The 14,924-nt window shown below is 49.4% G+C and overlaps 1 protein-coding gene across 2 annotated transcripts in view; it reads left to right on the forward strand.

Moving 5' to 3' along the window:
* ism2 (isthmin 2) overlaps window positions 1-10,500 on the forward strand; it is a 32,862-nt gene extending 22,362 nt beyond the window's left edge. The window contains exons 3-6 of one of the 2 annotated variants that reach the window (XM_033027603.1): window positions 1,505-1,820; window positions 4,364-4,504; window positions 6,534-6,611; window positions 9,962-10,500. In XM_033027603.1, the coding sequence (XP_032883494.1) occupies window positions 1,505-1,820; window positions 4,364-4,504; window positions 6,534-6,611; window positions 9,962-10,479 (1,053 nt within the window). In that variant the 3' untranslated portion in view covers window positions 10,480-10,500. The remainder of the gene's footprint in view (window positions 1-1,504; window positions 1,821-4,363; window positions 4,505-6,533; window positions 6,612-9,961) is intronic. The other variant, XM_033027604.1, reaches the window with a different exon arrangement.
* The last annotated feature ends 4,424 nt before the right edge of the window (window positions 10,501-14,924 follow it).

Below are 14,924 nucleotides of genomic sequence, written 5' to 3' on the forward strand. Positions count from 1 at the left end.
GTTTTCATAGTGTGACAGCGGAGGCGTTTGCCTGACCGTAGCAGCTGGAACAGTCCGTTGCTGGGGTTGTAGGGGTCCTTCATTATGTTGCTGTCTCTGGATCTGCACCTATAGGTCCTGCAGGGGGGGGGGAGTGTAGTTCCTGTGGTGCGTTCTCTGCAGAGCCTTCCTGCCCTGGGCAGAACTGTTGCCAAACCAGAATGTTGGCAAACCATTCCCCTTGAATGTTGTAGGTTGAGGGGAGATCTGATCGCAGTATATAATGGGAAGAAGAGCTGGCAGGGTGGCGCAGCGGTAGAGTTGTTGCCTCACAGTGACAGAGACCCGGGTTCGATCCTGACTACTGGTGTTGTCTGTACGGAGTTTGTCCGGTTCTCCCAGTGGCCGCATGGGTTTCGTCCGGATGCTCCGGTTTCCCCACACTCCAAAGATGTACAGGTTTGTAGTTTAATTGGCTTCTGTGAATGGTTCCTAATGTGTGTAGGACAGTGCTACTGTACAGGAGATCGCTGGTCATCGGTACTCGGTGGGCCGAATGGCCTGTTTCCGCACTGTATTGCTGAAGTCTCTATAGGACGCCGTCGGTCGGGATCGGGCCGGGGGCCGAGTTCGAGTCAGGGTCGGCGGACAAGGACGAGGATGGCACCGGTGGTTGAGGCCACGGGCGCTGGTGGTCGGGCGGGACACGTGGGTGGCGGAGGCTTGGGCCGCCGCTGAGAACAAAGGGGGACCCGGCTTGAGGGGATCGCCGAGAAGATAGGGGGACCACAAATGGAATACTCTGTGTTAAAATGGGTGAGGCAGCATCTATGGAGCGATGGAAACATAGAAACATAGAAAATAGGTGCAGGAGTAGGCCATTCGGCCCTTCGAGCCTGCACCGCCATTCAATATGATCATGGCTGATCATCCAAACTCAATGTACCTGCCTTCTCTCCATACCCCCGATACCTTTAGCCACAAGGGCCACATCTAACTCCCTCTTAAATATAGCCAATTAACAGGCCTCAACTACAACGCAGAGAATTCCACAGATTCACCACTCTCTGTGTGAAAAATGTTTTTCTCATCTCGGTCCTAAAATATTTCCCCCTTATCCTTAAACTGTGACCCCTTGTTCTGGAAATTTCGGGTCGAGACCCTTCAGAAAGGTCTCGACCTGAAACATTGCCTATTTCCTTCGCTCCATAGATGCTGCCTCACCCGCTGAGTTTCTCCAGCATTTTTGTCTACCTTCGATTTTCCAGCATCTGCAGTTCCTTCTTAAACAAACTGTGTTAAAATGGAATACTTTGTATCTTTGTCTGTGCCCTTTTCATGGTGACTATTTGCATACCTTGGGAATACAAATTATTATCACATGTGACATGTCACCGTGAGAATCTCACTGTGACATGTCACATGTGATAATAATTTGTTCGTTCAAGTCTAAAGTTGGATTTTTAACGCAAAAGAATTGTATAATTATTAAAAACCGATGATGTCTAACCTATTTGTCCAACAGGTGACCATCGAGGTGGTGGACGATCCCCAGGCTGAGATCGAGATGGACCTGTTGAAGGGGAACCTCAACGACTGGTCCCTCTCCTCTGCAGAATGGCTGTCCCACAAGGACATCTTCTGGCCCTTGTTCTGGGAGTATCCCGACTCCACTGAGGTGGGAAGCCTGGACTCGGCAAACGGGATGGACGGCGATGAGGAGGAGGACTACGCAGTGGAGTACGAGGGAGAAGACACCTACCTCAGCACCTTGGATGGAGTTTGGGACAGGGACTGGCCTTTGCAGAAGGGCTGGTCCTCCAAGGAAAAGTTTAATTACGGTGAGCCTACCAACCTGGTGACACAAACCGTCAGCGAAATACAGGCCAACCAAATGTGAGCTGCTTGTTTAGTTTAGAGATACAGATTGGAAACAGGCCCGTCGGCCCACATAGTCCACGTCGTCCATCGATCTGAAGAAGGGACCCGAAACGTCACCTGTTCCTTCTCTCCAGAGATGCCTTCTGACCCGCTGAGTTACTTTTGTGTCTATCTTCCATCCATCGAGCATCTGTAAACTTGTTCTGTTATCCCATTCACTACACACTAGGGGCAGTTTAAGTTCATGAGCACACAAGATTTTATAGAAACATAGAAAATAGGTCCAGGAGCAGGCCATTCGGCCCTTCGAGCCAGCTGATCATCCAGAATCCAGTACCCTGTTCCTGCTTTCTCGCCATGTCCCTTGATTCCGTCACCCCTAAGAGCTATACTATATCTAACTCTCTCATGAATAGAAACATAGAAGCATAGAATACATCAATTACGGGTGCTGTCTGTACGGAGTTTGTACGTTCTCCCCGTGACCTGCGTGGGTTTTCTCCAGATACTCGGGTTTCCTCCCACACTCCAAAGATGTACAGGTTTGTAGGCTAATTGACTTGGTATAAATGTAACCTTGTCCCTAGTGTGTGTAGGATGGTGTTCGTGTGCGGGGATCGCTGCTCAGTGCGGGCTCGGTGGGCCGATGGGCCTGTTTCCACGCTGAATCTCTAAACTAAACTAAACCAAACTAAAGGTTGTAGGAGCAGAATTAGGATAGTCGACCCATCAAGTCTACGCAATTTAATCGTGGCTGATCTATCTTCTCTCTCTATCTCCTTAGTTAGAGATACAGTGCGGAAACAGGCCCTTCAGCCCACCATGTCCACACCGACCAGCTACTAGCTAGCTGGTCATTGGGGACATTAATAACAGCACCATCGTACACACCAGGGACAATTTACAATTTTTTTGCACCAAAGCCAATTAAACTACAAACCTGTAAATCTTTGAACTGTGGGGGGTAACCGGAGCTCCCAGAGAAAACCGACAAGGTGATGGGGGAGAACGTACAAACTCCATAAGACAGCACCCGTGCTCAGGATCGAACCCAGGTCGTTGGCACTGTAAGGCAGCAACTCTACCGCTGCGCCACCAATGCCGTCCAACAATTGTCTTAGCCAATAGTTATGGTCAATAGTTCTTTACTTTCACATGTACAGATGCACAGTGAAATTATTTTATTTTTGTGCACATAGTTCAGTAAAGTATCGCCATAAAGATTGCCTTTACGCAGGTAAGCCTTCTCCCCATAACCCATGCCACCCGTACTAATCGAATTGAATTTCCTTTATTGTCATTCAGACCTTTCAGTCTGAACGACATTTCGTGCCTGCAGTCATACACACAATAATACAATAAGAGACAACAGAACAGACAGTAAACACAAATTAACATCCACCACAGTGAGTCCACCAAGCACCTCCTCACTGTGATGGAGGCAAAAATCTTAGGGCTGCAGTCTCTTCCCTCCTCTTCTCCCTCTGCGCTGAGTCGATACCCCACCGGGCGATGGTAAATCAGTCAATAGCAAAGAATCTATCAATCTCCGCATTAAAATATCCATTGGCTTGTCCTCATCAGCTGCCTGTAGCAATGAATTCCACAGATTCAACACCCTCTGATGAAGGAAATTCCTCCTCATCTCCTCTCCAAAGGTATTTCCTTTGATTCTGAGTCTATGGCCTCTGGTTCTAGACAAAGGCCTACAAACCTGCACGTCTTTGGGATGTGGGTGGAAACCAGAGCACCCAGAGGAAACCCACGCTGTCGCAGTGGGAACGTGCAAACTCCACATGCACAGCACCCAGGTCTCTCAACGCCATTTAGTGACTGTAGTTTGAGTAGCGACATTGTAAACTCATCCAAGAAATGGTATTTGTGTGTGCCTGTATTGTTGTGTGCCAGTGTGAGTCAGTGGGTAGTTGCATGTGTGTGTGCATGTATGTGTATTTTGTATGGGTGTGAATGCATGCACGTGTGTGTGTGTGTGTCAATGTGCGGGTGTGAATGCATGCAATGTGTGTAGGTGTGTATCTATGTGTGGGTGCGCAGGCATGCGTGTGAGTCTCAAAATAAAAGGACGTACGTTTGGGAAGGAGATGAGGAGGAATTTATTTTGTCGGAGGGAAGTGGATCAGTGGAATCCATTACCACAGACAGCTGTGGAGGCCAAGTCAATTGATATTTTTAAGGTGGAGATTGACAGATTCTTGATTAGTGCGGGTGCCCGGGGTTACGGGGAGAAGGCTGGAGAATGGGGTTGAGAGGGAGAGATAGATCAGCCATGATTGAATAGCGGAGTAGACTTGATGGGCTGAATGGGCTGATTATGCTCCTTTATGAAGTTATAAACTCAAATTGCCCTTAGTGTGTAGGGAAGGGGGATAACCTATGACTTATGAACTTACAAGTTGCATGACCCCTGCTTCCTTCAGCGGTCTCTCTGACTCCTTGCCCAGACTCCGGGCGGTTCTGACCTTTCTCCCTCATCCTCCCGCAGACCACAAGGACGAGGAAGACTGGAGCACGTGGTCGCCCTGCACGGTGACCTGCAGCACGGGCAACCAGAAACGCACCAGGTCTTGCGGTTACGCCTGCACCGCCACCGAGTCGCGGACCTGCGACCTCAACCGATGCCCGGGTGAGTTGGTGGGGGTCGGGGGTCGGGGGTCAGGGTAAAATGTCGGGAGCCCAGGTAAACGTGACGAAAGAAGGGCTGCTTCCCACTGCTAACAAGGTAGCTGGTGGGACAGGAGATGTTCACACCGAGCGAGTGATTGGAGCCTGAGAGGTGAAGCCAGAATCCTTAACCCCCGCCCCCCTTCTGAGCGCTTGACGTGCAGCACCCTACAAGGCTACAAGTGGGTGGCACGGTGGCACAGCGGTAGAGTTGCTGCCTTACAGTGCCAGGGACCCGTGTTCCATCCTGGCTACGAGTGCTGTCTGTACGGAGTTTGCACGTTCTCCCCGTGACCTGCGTGGGTTTTCTCCGGCAGCTCCGGTTTCCTCCCACACTCCAAAGACGTACAGGATCGTAGGTTAGCTGGCCTGGTATAATTGTAAATTGCCCCTAGTGTGTGCAGCATTGTGTTAGTGTGCGGGGAGCGCTGGTCGGCGCGGACCCGGTGGGCCGAAGGGCCTGTTTCCGCACTGTATCTCTAAACTAAAAATGGGTAACTGATGGATGGGATGTTTTTTACCGAGGGAGTGATTGGAGTCTAAAAGGTGAAGCCAGAATCCTTACACAGAAGTGTGAAAGCGCACACCTCCAGATTCAGGAACAATTTCATCACAGTTGTTATCAGGCAACTGAACCATCTTATCACCAACTAGTGAATGTCCTGACCTCCCATCTACCTCATCTACCTCAAACTATCTTTAATTGGAACTTTACTGGACTTTCTCTTGCATTAAACATTATTCCCCTTATCCTGTATCTGTACACTGTGGACGGGCTTGATTGTAATCATGTATAGTCCTTCCGTTGACTGGTTAGCACGCAACAAAAGCTTTTCACTGTACCTCGGTACATGTAACACTAATAAACCAAACTAAACTAAACTAAACCAAGCTAAACCTTTGCTACCTGACACTGAGCAGTTTACTTTTCATCCAACTCACCACTGTCTCCCACCTTTTTTGTCCACTTGTCATGCAGAACGGTCAAAAGCCTTCCTGAAGGCCGCACACACATAACCCTGCCGACCCTCCCTTTTGCCTGCTCAAAAAATTAAATCGTTAGCCCAACACGACCTTCCCCTGGAGAGACAAAAGACTGCAGATGCTGAAATCTTGAGCAAAAAAACAAAGTGTTTTGGAGTGACTCAGCGGGTCAGGCAGTATCTGCGGAGGGTAGACACAAAATGCTGGTGTGACTCGAGTGGGACAAGCAGCATCTCTAGAGAGAAGGAATGCGTGATGTTACGGGTCATAGAGTGATACAGCGCGGAAACAGGCCCTTCGGCCCAACTTGCCCACACCGGCCAACAAAGTCCATGCTTCAGACCTGAAGAAGGGTCTCGACCCAAAACATCACCCAGAACTGAAATATTCAGTAGCTGGGACACGCTGGAACCTTAAGTAAAACACAAGGCGCTGGACCTACTCAGTGGCTCAGTCACCATCTATGGAGGGAATGGACAGGTGACATTTCAGATCAGTGGTCTAAGTTGGGCCGAAGGGCCTGTTTCCACACTTTATGACTCTATGACTCAATCAGGACCCTTCTTCACACCCAATTTCTGAATGGTTTTACTGTCTATTGTTCTAAGCCCCAGGAGTAAATCATAGAGATTCTAAGATGTTGAACTGTGCAGTAACACCATCCACAAAATGATTCTGAAGAAGATTCCCGACGCCGAAACATCAACTGTCCATTCCCTCCACAGATGCTGCCTGACCCATTGAGTTACTCCCGCACTTTGTGTGTTTTACTCAAGATTCCAGCATCTGCAGTTCCTTGCGTGTCCATCCAGGAATTTGATGGGTTCAATGGATAGAAACTGCACCAGGTTGAACTAAACACCGATAGCAAGCAACGTGCAATTTGGGTCGGGCTTCCAAACAGGGGTTGAGCATTCAGGTGGGGGAGTGGGCCACATGCATGGATTGACTGGAGGGCAGGTTTGGCGAGCCAGACCTGAAAACTGACGGCTGCTCTTTTCCTGAAGGGATGGAAGATGATCTGAATACAGCCACAGAAAATACCCTGGATGAGAGAGAGAATGGAACAGAATTGTTTGATGCGGGTGAGTAGACGGCTCAAACTCCAGCACGATGGCCGACGGAGTTGTGAGTCTGTGGGATTCTCTGCCTCAGAGGGCGGTGGAGGCCGGTTCTCTGGATACTTTCAAGAGAGAGCTCGATAGGGCTCTTAAAGATAGCGGAGTCAGGGGATATGGGGAGAAGGCAGGAACTGATTACTACTGATTGGGGATGATCAGCCCTGATTACTTTGAATGGCGGTGCTGGCTCGAAGGGCCGAATGGCCTACTCCTGCACCTATTGTGTATTGACCCCAAGACCTCCAGCAGCTCGCATGCTGGCGCAGCGGTAGAGTTGCTGCCTCACAGCGCCAGAGACCCAGGTTCGATCCTGACTACGGGTGTTGCCTGTGCGGTATTTGTATGTTCTCCCCGTGACCGAGTGGGGTTTTTCCGGGTGCTCCAAAGACATATAGGTTTGGGTTTGAGTTTGTAGGTTTATTGGCCTCCAAAGGCGTGCAGGTTTGCAGGTTGATTAGCACCTGTGAGTTGTCGTATGCAGGATAGAACTAGTGTATAGGTGAAGGTACACAAAATTGCTGGAGGAACTCAGCGGGTGCAGCAGCATCTATGGAGCGAAGGAAATAGGCGACGTTTCGGGCCGAAACCCTTCTTCAGGGAGTTTATAGTGTATAGTGTATAGGTGATCATGGTACCTGCTCTGTTTCAAACTGTGTACAACTGGATGGATAGAACTGCAGTCCTGGGGCAGTACAGTGGCACCACCAATAGACTTTGGACTTTAGAGATACTCTACGGAAACAGGCCCTTCGGCCCACCAAGTCCACACCAGCCAGCATATCCCGCACAGTAGCACCATCCTACACACTAGGGACAATTTACAATTTTTTCCAAAGCCAAATTAACCTACAAACCTATAGTCTTTGGAGCATGGGAGGAAACCGGAGCACCCGGAGAACACCTACGCGTTCACGGGAGAACGTGCAAACTCCGTACAGACAGCACCTGAGTTCAGGGTCGAACCCGGGTCTCCGGCGCTGTAAGGCAGCAACTCTATCACTGCGCCACCGTGCCACCCCATATAGAGCTTCAGTGACCTGGGTTCAATGCTGACCACGGGCGCTGCCCGTGCAGAGTTTGCATGTACTTCCGATGGCATCATGTATTGCCTCTGGAGATGTGTGGGTCGGAGGGTGCTGTGAACTGACCCTAGTTTGTGGTATCTGGAGGGAGAGGATGGGAATATTAGGTTAGGTTTAGTTTTTATTATTGTCACATGCACCGAGATACAGTGAAAAGCTTTTGTTTCCATTCAATGCATTTAAATCAGATAATACTAAACATGAATACACAACAACAGGTAGAGCAAAGGAAAAATGCCAGAGTGGAGAATAGTTCTGCAGCATTGTAGCATAATATTTTAGTTTAGTTTAGTTTAGAGATACAGCCCGGAAACAGCCCACCGGATCCGGGCCGACCAGCGATCCCCACACATTAACACTATCCTACACCCACTAGGGACATTTTTTACATTTACCAAGCCAATTAACCTAAGTCTTTGGTGTGTGGGAGGAAACCAAAGATCTCGGAGAAAACCCACGCAGGTCACGGGGAGAACGTACAAACTCCGTACAGACGGCACCCGTAGTCGGGATCGAACCTGGGTCTCCGGCGCTGCATTCGCTGTAGGGCAGCAACTCTGCCGCTGTGCCACCGTGACCGCCCGAGATTTGCAGAGAAAGAGATCAATGACATAGGTTGGAGAATCAGGACAGCACCGTGGCTTATAGAAGGGTCGTTCAGAAGTGTGATAATACGGGGGAGAAAGAAGCTGTTCCTGCCTCAGAGGGCGGTGGAGGCTGGTTCTATGGATACTTTCAAGAGAGAGCTAGATAGCGCTTTTAAAGATAGCGGAGTCAGGGGATTTGGGGAGAAGGCAGGAACGGGGTACTGATTGGGGATGATCAGCCATGATCACATTGAATGGCGGTGCTGGCTCGAAGGGCCGAATGGCCTACTCCTGCACCTATTGTCTATTGTCCTGAATCAGGTGGTGTGAGCTTTCCAGCTGTATCTCTAAATGGGTCAAGAGTCAGGAGTGTTTTATTGTCATATATACAAATCTGAACAATGAAGTTCTCACTTGCAGCAGCACAAGTCTTTACCCAGAGCGCTCAATGAATAAAATAGAAATAAAATCCTCTCCACCGTAGAAGTTCCAGAGATGATGAGGTTGATGATGATACTTTATTGTCATGTGTACCTGTACCTGTATGTAGGTAGAGTGAAATTCTTTCTTTTGCATACAATCCAATAAAATCAGATAAGTACAATCAACGATGTTAGTGCAAAAGTGCAACGATTGTTGTGTCATAGTAGACTTCACAGAGAGACAGGACACAAAGAGTCACCGCGTTTCTGGCTCCCACAAAGTTTCCAAGTCCTTAAGAGCACAGTCTGATTTTGGCCTTGAAGGCCCGTTGTCATGGCGACTCCGATCCTCCCCTCTGTCCGCCGCCATCTTGAAATTGGCCCTTTGTCCAGAGTCCGTTGCCGACTCCCTCCACCCTCCTCCCCGGTTCCCGGTCTTTGGGGTCAGGCAGGAGATGAGCCCGGGGCGACTCCTGGTGGGTTCCCGGTTCCGCGGCGGGTGGGCCGGGCCGGGCCAGCTGTCGGGGTGTGGCCGAGGCTCACCGGGACCTTATTCGCACTCTGAGTATTCTCTCTCTAAATAACACAAAATCATGAGAGGAATAGATCGGGTAGACCCACAGAGTTTCTTGCCCAGAGTAGCTGAATCGAAAACCAGTGGACATAGGTTTAAGGTGTGGGGGGGGAACGATTTAATAGGAACCTGATGGGACAACTTTTTCACACGAAGAGTGGTAGGTTGTATGGAACAAACTGCCGGAGGAGGTAGTTGAGGCAGGTACGATTGCAACGTTTAAGAAACATTTAGACAGGTACTTGGATAGGACAGGTTTGGAGGGATATGGACCAAACGTAGGCAGGTGGGACTAGTGTAGATGGGACTTTGCCCGGTTTGGCATTAGGCCGAAGGGCCTGTTTCCACACTGTATCACTCTATGAAGAGCTTGATAGGGCTCTTAAAGATAGCAGAGTCAGGGGATATGGGGAGAAGGCAGGAACGGGGTACCGATTGTGGATGGCGGTGCTGGCTCGAAGGGCCGAATGGCCTACTCCTGCACCTATTGTTTATTGTCTATTGACTGTATGATTTATTCAGCCTTCCTCCAGTGCTTTGTGTTTTGCTTTTTATAATATAGTTGTTCGAATTGTTTAGGCCTGTCTCCAAGCTGTAGGAACCTGTGACTCTATAACACTAAATCTTTGTTAATCTTCGGTCCCAGCAGAAGTGGACAGCTGTGAGAAATGGCTGAACTGCAAGAGCGATTTCCTGAAGAAGTACCTCAGCAAGGCCCTGATGGACTTGCCCAGCTGCCCCTGCACCTACCCCGCCGAGGCGGTCTACAGCGTTGTCAGCCTCCGCGAAGACGGCAAGGGCAGGTTCTTCCGCTGGCGCGACGCCAGCGGGCCCAAGGAGCGCCTGGACATCTACAAGCCCACCTCCAAGTTCTGCATCCGCTCCATGCTGTCCTTCGACAGCGCCACCCTGGCCGCCCAGCACTGTTGCTACGACGACCAGATGAGGCTGATCACCCGGGGCAAAGGTGCCGGGGCTCCCAACCTCATCAGCACCGAGTTCTCGCCCGAGCTGCACTACAAGGTGGACGTCTTGCCCTGGATCCTGTGCAAAGGGGACTGGAGCCGCTACAACGCCGTGCGCCCGCCCAACAATGGCATGAACTGCTCGGAAAGCCCCTTGGAAGCCGACTTCATGGCCCAGCTCAAGGAAGCGAAAGAATACTGAGAAAGGGTGTACGGGGAAAGATGAAGAAAAAATGGCCGTTTTCACCGATGACAAGCCACCTCACTCACCTCCAGTAATCTCAACCTGGCACCACCAACATTGACCACCACCAGCACCAGACTGGTCCTGACGTTAAACGTGATGTTAACCAACTGTTCGCCCAAAGAGAGGGACCTTCTCTGAGTCACGGCACGGATCGCCAGAGGACGTGTCATTGGCGTGTCTTTCCCATGTTTTACAGATCCAATGAGTGGTCGTGCCGCCGCGTCACGCACTGCGTTGGGGTTGCCGTGGCCGCATCCCCTCCTCCATTTTTCACAGCAGTTCAAAGACCCGAGAGGTGACTCTCCCCATCTATGGAGGTCCCTACTCCTGGGGCTTTCTTTTTTTTTCTCCCCGGCTCCACTTCTCACCAGCCTTGGCCGCTCGGGAAGACTGTTGGATGGAAAGGAAACTCAGAGGGACCCTTCAGCAACCTTGACTTCGCTCCTGTCCATTTGCACATAATGCTGGTGTGGTGATGGTTGAACTGTTGGCTCCAAAGCAAATCTCACCAGAGGGCAGATGGTTGATGGCGGGGAGGTGTGGGGGGGGGGTGAGAGAGCGCGTCTAATGCTTCCTTATCCCCCCACCCATTGTTACATGGAGGCGTTGACCTCAACCCATGGCCACAATTCCTACATTACAGCAGCAACTGCAATTTAGAAAGAATTTCATTGAATGTAACTGTGTAGGAAGGAACTGCAGATGCTGGTTTAAACCGAAGATAGACACAAAAAGCTGGGGTATCTCAGTGGGTCAGGAAGCATCTCCAGAGAAAAGGAATAGGTGTCGTTTCGGGTCGAGACCCGTCTTCAAACGGAGTGTCAGGGGAGAGGGAAACGGGAGATATAGATGGCTCGACACCTCATTCCTTTTCTCCAGGGTTGCTGTTTGAGCCGTTGAGTCATTCCGGTCTTTTGTGTCTATCTCCATTGAATGTAACTTGCTTTGGGGCATTCTGATATTGTGGTCGATTCATCTTTCTTCCGATGCTGCAGCTGCCTTTTGGCATAATGACTTTTATCCGACCAAGCTTAATTCAGACTGTTAGGCGTGGGTCATCGTTTCAAAGCAGAGTCTATAATGTTTTTAATTGTGTAACAACGACTGAGGAATGCCAGCCGTGTCTGTGAAACGCAACGCTCTTCACCTCCTCCTGGATTAAATGTCTAATCTAACGCTGCCGCACCAAGTGGTTTGGGAAGGAACTGCAGACGCTGGTCTACACCGAAGATAGACACAAAGTGCTGCAGTAACCCAGCGGGTCAGGCAACATCTCTGGAGAAAAAGGATGGGTGACGTTTCAGGTCGGGGACCCTTCTTCAGACTGAGAGTAGAGGGGAACTTGCCTCCAGTTCCATCCCCTCTACTTTCATTCTGAAGAAGGGTTCCAACACCAAAAACATCACTTTTCTTTTTCTCCAGAGATGCTGCCTGACCCGCTGGGTTACACCAGCAGTCTGTGACTATCTTCAGTATAAACCGACATCTGCAGTTCCTTCCTACACATTCCATTCTCTCCACTGGTGTGAATGATCATAAGGTCATAAGTGATAGGAGCAGAATTAGGCCATTCGGTCCATCAAGTCTACTCCGCCATTCATTCATGGCTGATCTATCTCTCCCTCCTATCCCCATTCTCCTGCCTTCTCCCCATAACCCCTGACCACCCGTACTAATCAAGATTCTATCTATCTCTGCCTTAAAAATAGCCACTGACATGGCCTCCACAGCCTTCTGCAGCAAAGAATTCCACAGAGTCACCACCCTCTGACTAAAGAGATTTCTCATCAGCTCCTTGCTCAAAGAACGTCCTCTAATTCTGAGGCTGTGACCTCTGGTCTTAGACTCTCCCACTAGTGGAAACATCCTCTCCACATCCAGTGATGGCTGTTACAAGCTCCACAATGAAGCCACAAGCTTGACTGCCTTCTCGCCCACCCACTGACACACAGCCCCCACCACTATCAGTTACAAACCTTTTCCAACATCACCTCCCAAGAAACATGGTCCCGTGCAATTATATTTTTTTCTCCCCCGAAAATAAACTTTATTCCTAATAAAAAATAAATATCAAACAAAAACCATGCAGAAGCTCTCAATACGTTCTTAGTGTCCATATATTCAATATTGCTAGTCTCTTAATCAGTAGTGCAAGCACCTCAGAGAGTCATAAGGCCCATCGAGTCCACTCCTCCATTCATTCATGGCTGATCTATCTCTCCCTCATAACCCCATTCTCCTGCCTTCCCCCCATAACCCCTGACACCAATACTAATCAGAAATCTGTCAATATTGTGTATTGATTTTTCTGATTCCAGGTAAGCCTTGCATTCCCTCTCTCTCCACCTCTCCCCCAGCCTAGTCATCCTGATAGTTCCACTCTTTGCATCCCTTCATTATCACCTCTTTTACAGCCAACAGTGGACCATTGTGGGCTCCACCTTTCTTGAGTCATCGGTGCCGGCCCTGATTTGTTATGTACGTTTTCATATCTCTAGTTTCCCCCTCCCCTGACCTTCAGACTGAAGGAGGGTCTCGACCCGAAACATCACCTACCTCTTTTCTCCAGGAGATGCTGCCTGGCCCGCTGAGTTACACCAGCATTTTGTGTCTACTTTGTGTCAATCCGTCACCTGGCTTTACATGAAACACCCTTGCCTCTCACATACTCCCCCTCCCTTGTTTGAGGGGTGTCTCTTGCATTTAGATAACAGCAAACCCCCAGGAATATCTCAATGGCCCTTATTTCTTCTTCATCATGGGTGCAATGTCCTGGAATACACTAACCTATCACACTGAGAGTGCCAGCACCATAACGTCTGAAATGCTTCAAACCAATGACTGACCATCACCCTCCCAAGGGCTTTTAAGAAAGGGCATCCTTGTAAGAATAAAACAAAAGTCTCTTGTGATCAAATGATCGCTTCATCTGTATGTAAATCCCTTTGGAGAAGCCAGTCCTTTCTTTGGTTCGATCTCAGTTCTCTGGCCACAAGCCCGTGTTTGTCTATCTGGAGTAACAGAGGCAACTGGAGATCGCATCGAGCATGTTGCATGTTGAGGAGCATGGTGTAGATCTCTTCACAAAGAGGTTTGAACTGTTACAGGCATCAGTTCCCCAATGCATCCACTGCTTTCCCCCTAGTGGCCTGGCAGGCTACATGTAAGCTCGCGCCATCTGACCACCAGAACTACTGTGGGATTACGAGACCTCTGACGGGGCATTGTGCTGACTCAGTACCAATCCGCGCCCTTTTGTGGCATGATGTCTGGGAAGTGAGAAGCCTCATTGCTTTCACACCATCAACCAAAAGTCAGGGCCCGACCCGAAACGTCACCTATCATTCTTCTCCACAGATGTTGCCGTGACCCGCTGAGTTACGCCAGCACTTTGTGTCTTTTTTTTAAATGGCATCTGCAGTTCCTTGGTTCCCCATTCCCTCCGCTGTGGTGAGTCTCCTACATTGACCGACTCTGGTATTGTACCAAACAAGTGCAATCAAAATACCTTTGGAGCTTAAATATCACCCTTAGAGGCAGGAAACATGTTCCCGATGTTGGGGGAGTCCAGAACCAGGGGCCACAGTTTGAGAATAAGGGGTAAGTCATTTAGAACGGAGACAAGGAAACACTTCTTCACACAGAGAGTTGTGAGTCTGTGGAATTCTCTGCCTCAGAGGGCGGTGGAGGCAGGTTCTCTGGATGCTTTCAAGAGAGAGCTTGATAGGGCTCTTAAAGATAGCGGAGTCAGAGGGATATGGGGAGAAGGCAGGAATGGGGTACTGATTGTGGATGATCAGCCATGATCACATTGAATGGCGGTGCTGGCTCGAAGGGCCGAATGGCCTACTCCTGCACCTATTGTCTATTGCCTATTGTTCTCAATGGCCAGCATTTAGTGCAGAAAGAAATATTGCCTCGTTGTGGAAGGTTTTACGAGGGTTTGTCTTCTAACTATTTTAAGCTTGAGTTAGCCAAGGACTAGAAGAAGTATTCACTTAAAGTATTCAGCTGCAGGGCTAGTGGGGTTCCACCACACAAACGCACAAGGCTCAGATAGGCTGGATGTGGAGAGGATGTTTCAACTCGTGGGAGAGCCTAGGACTAGAGGTCATAGCCTCAGAATTCAAGGACGTTCTTTTAGGAAGGAGATGAGGAGAAATTTATTTAGTCAGAGGGTGGTGAATCTGTGGAATTCTTTGCCACAAGGCTGTAGAGGCCAAGTCAATGGTTATATTTAAGGCAGAGATACTGTAAATAGATTATTGATTAGTACGGGTGTCAGACGCTATGGGGAGAAGTTAGGAGAATGGGTTAAGAGGGAGAGATAGATCAGCCATGATTGAATGGCAGAGTAGACTTGATGGGCCAAATGGCCGAATTCTATTCCTATCACTTAT

The sequence above is a fragment of the Amblyraja radiata genome, chromosome 9 (genome assembly GCF_010909765.2).
Source record: "Amblyraja radiata isolate CabotCenter1 chromosome 9, sAmbRad1.1.pri, whole genome shotgun sequence".
Lineage (NCBI taxonomy): Eukaryota > Metazoa > Chordata > Chondrichthyes > Rajiformes > Rajidae > Amblyraja > Amblyraja radiata.